Below are 1,475 nucleotides of genomic sequence, written 5' to 3' on the forward strand. Positions count from 1 at the left end.
ATGTTTTAGCTGAAAATGCTTTATATACACTTGTAATTACATACATATACATATGTATGTACATATGTATACATTACAATTACATATATGTAAGTATGTATGTATATATATTTTTTGCATTATTATATTTAGAATTTGTTCTAATATGCTTTTTTGTTATCGCAATCGTAAGATTTTCAACATTCGGATTTAGGTAATATATATATAAGTTGTGTGTATGTATGTATGTATATATTTTTCATTTCTTTATGTATATTCAAATTTTTGCTATTTTTCTTATGCATTTCTTGCATGTGTAAATGTTCGTTTGTTAATATATTTGCTACTCAAACTTTTGGGAAGACTATTAAAAAGTACGAATTTGAACGAGGAATAATGCAAAGCGTTGCGATTTTATTGAACTTTCTCTTTTGCTTAGGAAATATAATCAAAAAAAAAATGCTGGAAATGAAACTATTTTATAATACGAGTTGAAAAGTAATTATATGTATAAATTAATAAACATTCAAATTTGCATTAAATAAAATTTACAAAACTTACGAAAAATAATTAAAATTTTTCAAATTTGTTTTTAACCTTATTGCACTCAATTATCTTACATTTCCATTATTTTGTTAGTAATTATATAATTACAAGAACTTTTTTTTTGCTTGCTTCAGCCGCATGTTACCGAACTTAGTGCCGCTGCTCCCTGAAAGCAACCACAAACGATTTGTACACGCAATATATTAACGGTAATAAGAGCAGCGGTTTGGAAACTTGCAAATTGGTGGACCCATTGCAGCCATCTGTATTGCAGCAGTAGGTTTGCGTCTCCCAGATTTCTGTAAATAAGAAAATGCAGAGAAAAAAAAGAGTGGAATAGAAGTTCAATAGATGTATGTATGTATGTATTTATGTTAGTAAATAGTAAAAAATTAAAAACAAATAAGCGTGCGCTTACCCTTCTCAACACACTCGGTGGCGCAATCTCGCACTGTTGACAATTCGCTAACATATTTCTGGGAAAAAAAGTAAAAATATTAATGACAGATTATTTCTTATAGTTTTAGTACTTAACTAAGTTAGTAAATACTTAAGGCTACCAAACAAATAACGCGGCGGCAGCCTCCCTTTAGTGCTTAAAACTTGTATAGGGCTGCCACCTGTGCGAAAAGTTATAAGATGTAGGCTATTCGTTGGATTACCAAAAATTAAGTGTCAAATGAAAGAGATTGGGCTCCAGCTGTTCAGTAATAAATTAATTTTTGAGTATGGTTTGCATCTTTTGAAAAATTATGAGACCATTCGTTGGATAAAAAATTAAGTACCAATTAACTTATTTTAAGTAGGCTTGCCACCAATTAAAAATTACTACCTACGTAAATATGTTGCGTGAAAGATTTTTTGTTAGTGGCATCACATTTTCACGGTTCATACAATTTAAAAAAATGGGGTGTCAAATGAAAAAGGTTGTATTTTTTTCGAAGGGGGTT

The 1,475-nt window shown here is 29.6% G+C and overlaps 1 protein-coding gene across 1 annotated transcript; it reads right to left on the reverse strand.

Moving 5' to 3' along the window:
- Positions 1–675: 675 nt before the first annotated feature.
- On the reverse strand, positions 676–1,001 carry LOC108356727 (uncharacterized; the record flags this gene model as incomplete). The annotated part of the gene is made up of 2 exons (XM_017607827.1): positions 676–824; positions 944–1,001. Coding segments are annotated over 2 exons (207 nt in total), but the record flags the coding sequence as incomplete, so codon positions are not given.
- Between the last annotated feature and the right edge of the window lie 474 nt (positions 1,002–1,475).

Source organism: Rhagoletis zephyria, unplaced genomic scaffold (genome assembly GCF_001687245.7).
Source record: "Rhagoletis zephyria isolate East Lansing unplaced genomic scaffold, Rhagoletis_zephyria_1.1 Rzeph_scaffold_64076, whole genome shotgun sequence".
NCBI classification, from domain to species: domain Eukaryota; kingdom Metazoa; phylum Arthropoda; class Insecta; order Diptera; family Tephritidae; genus Rhagoletis; species Rhagoletis zephyria.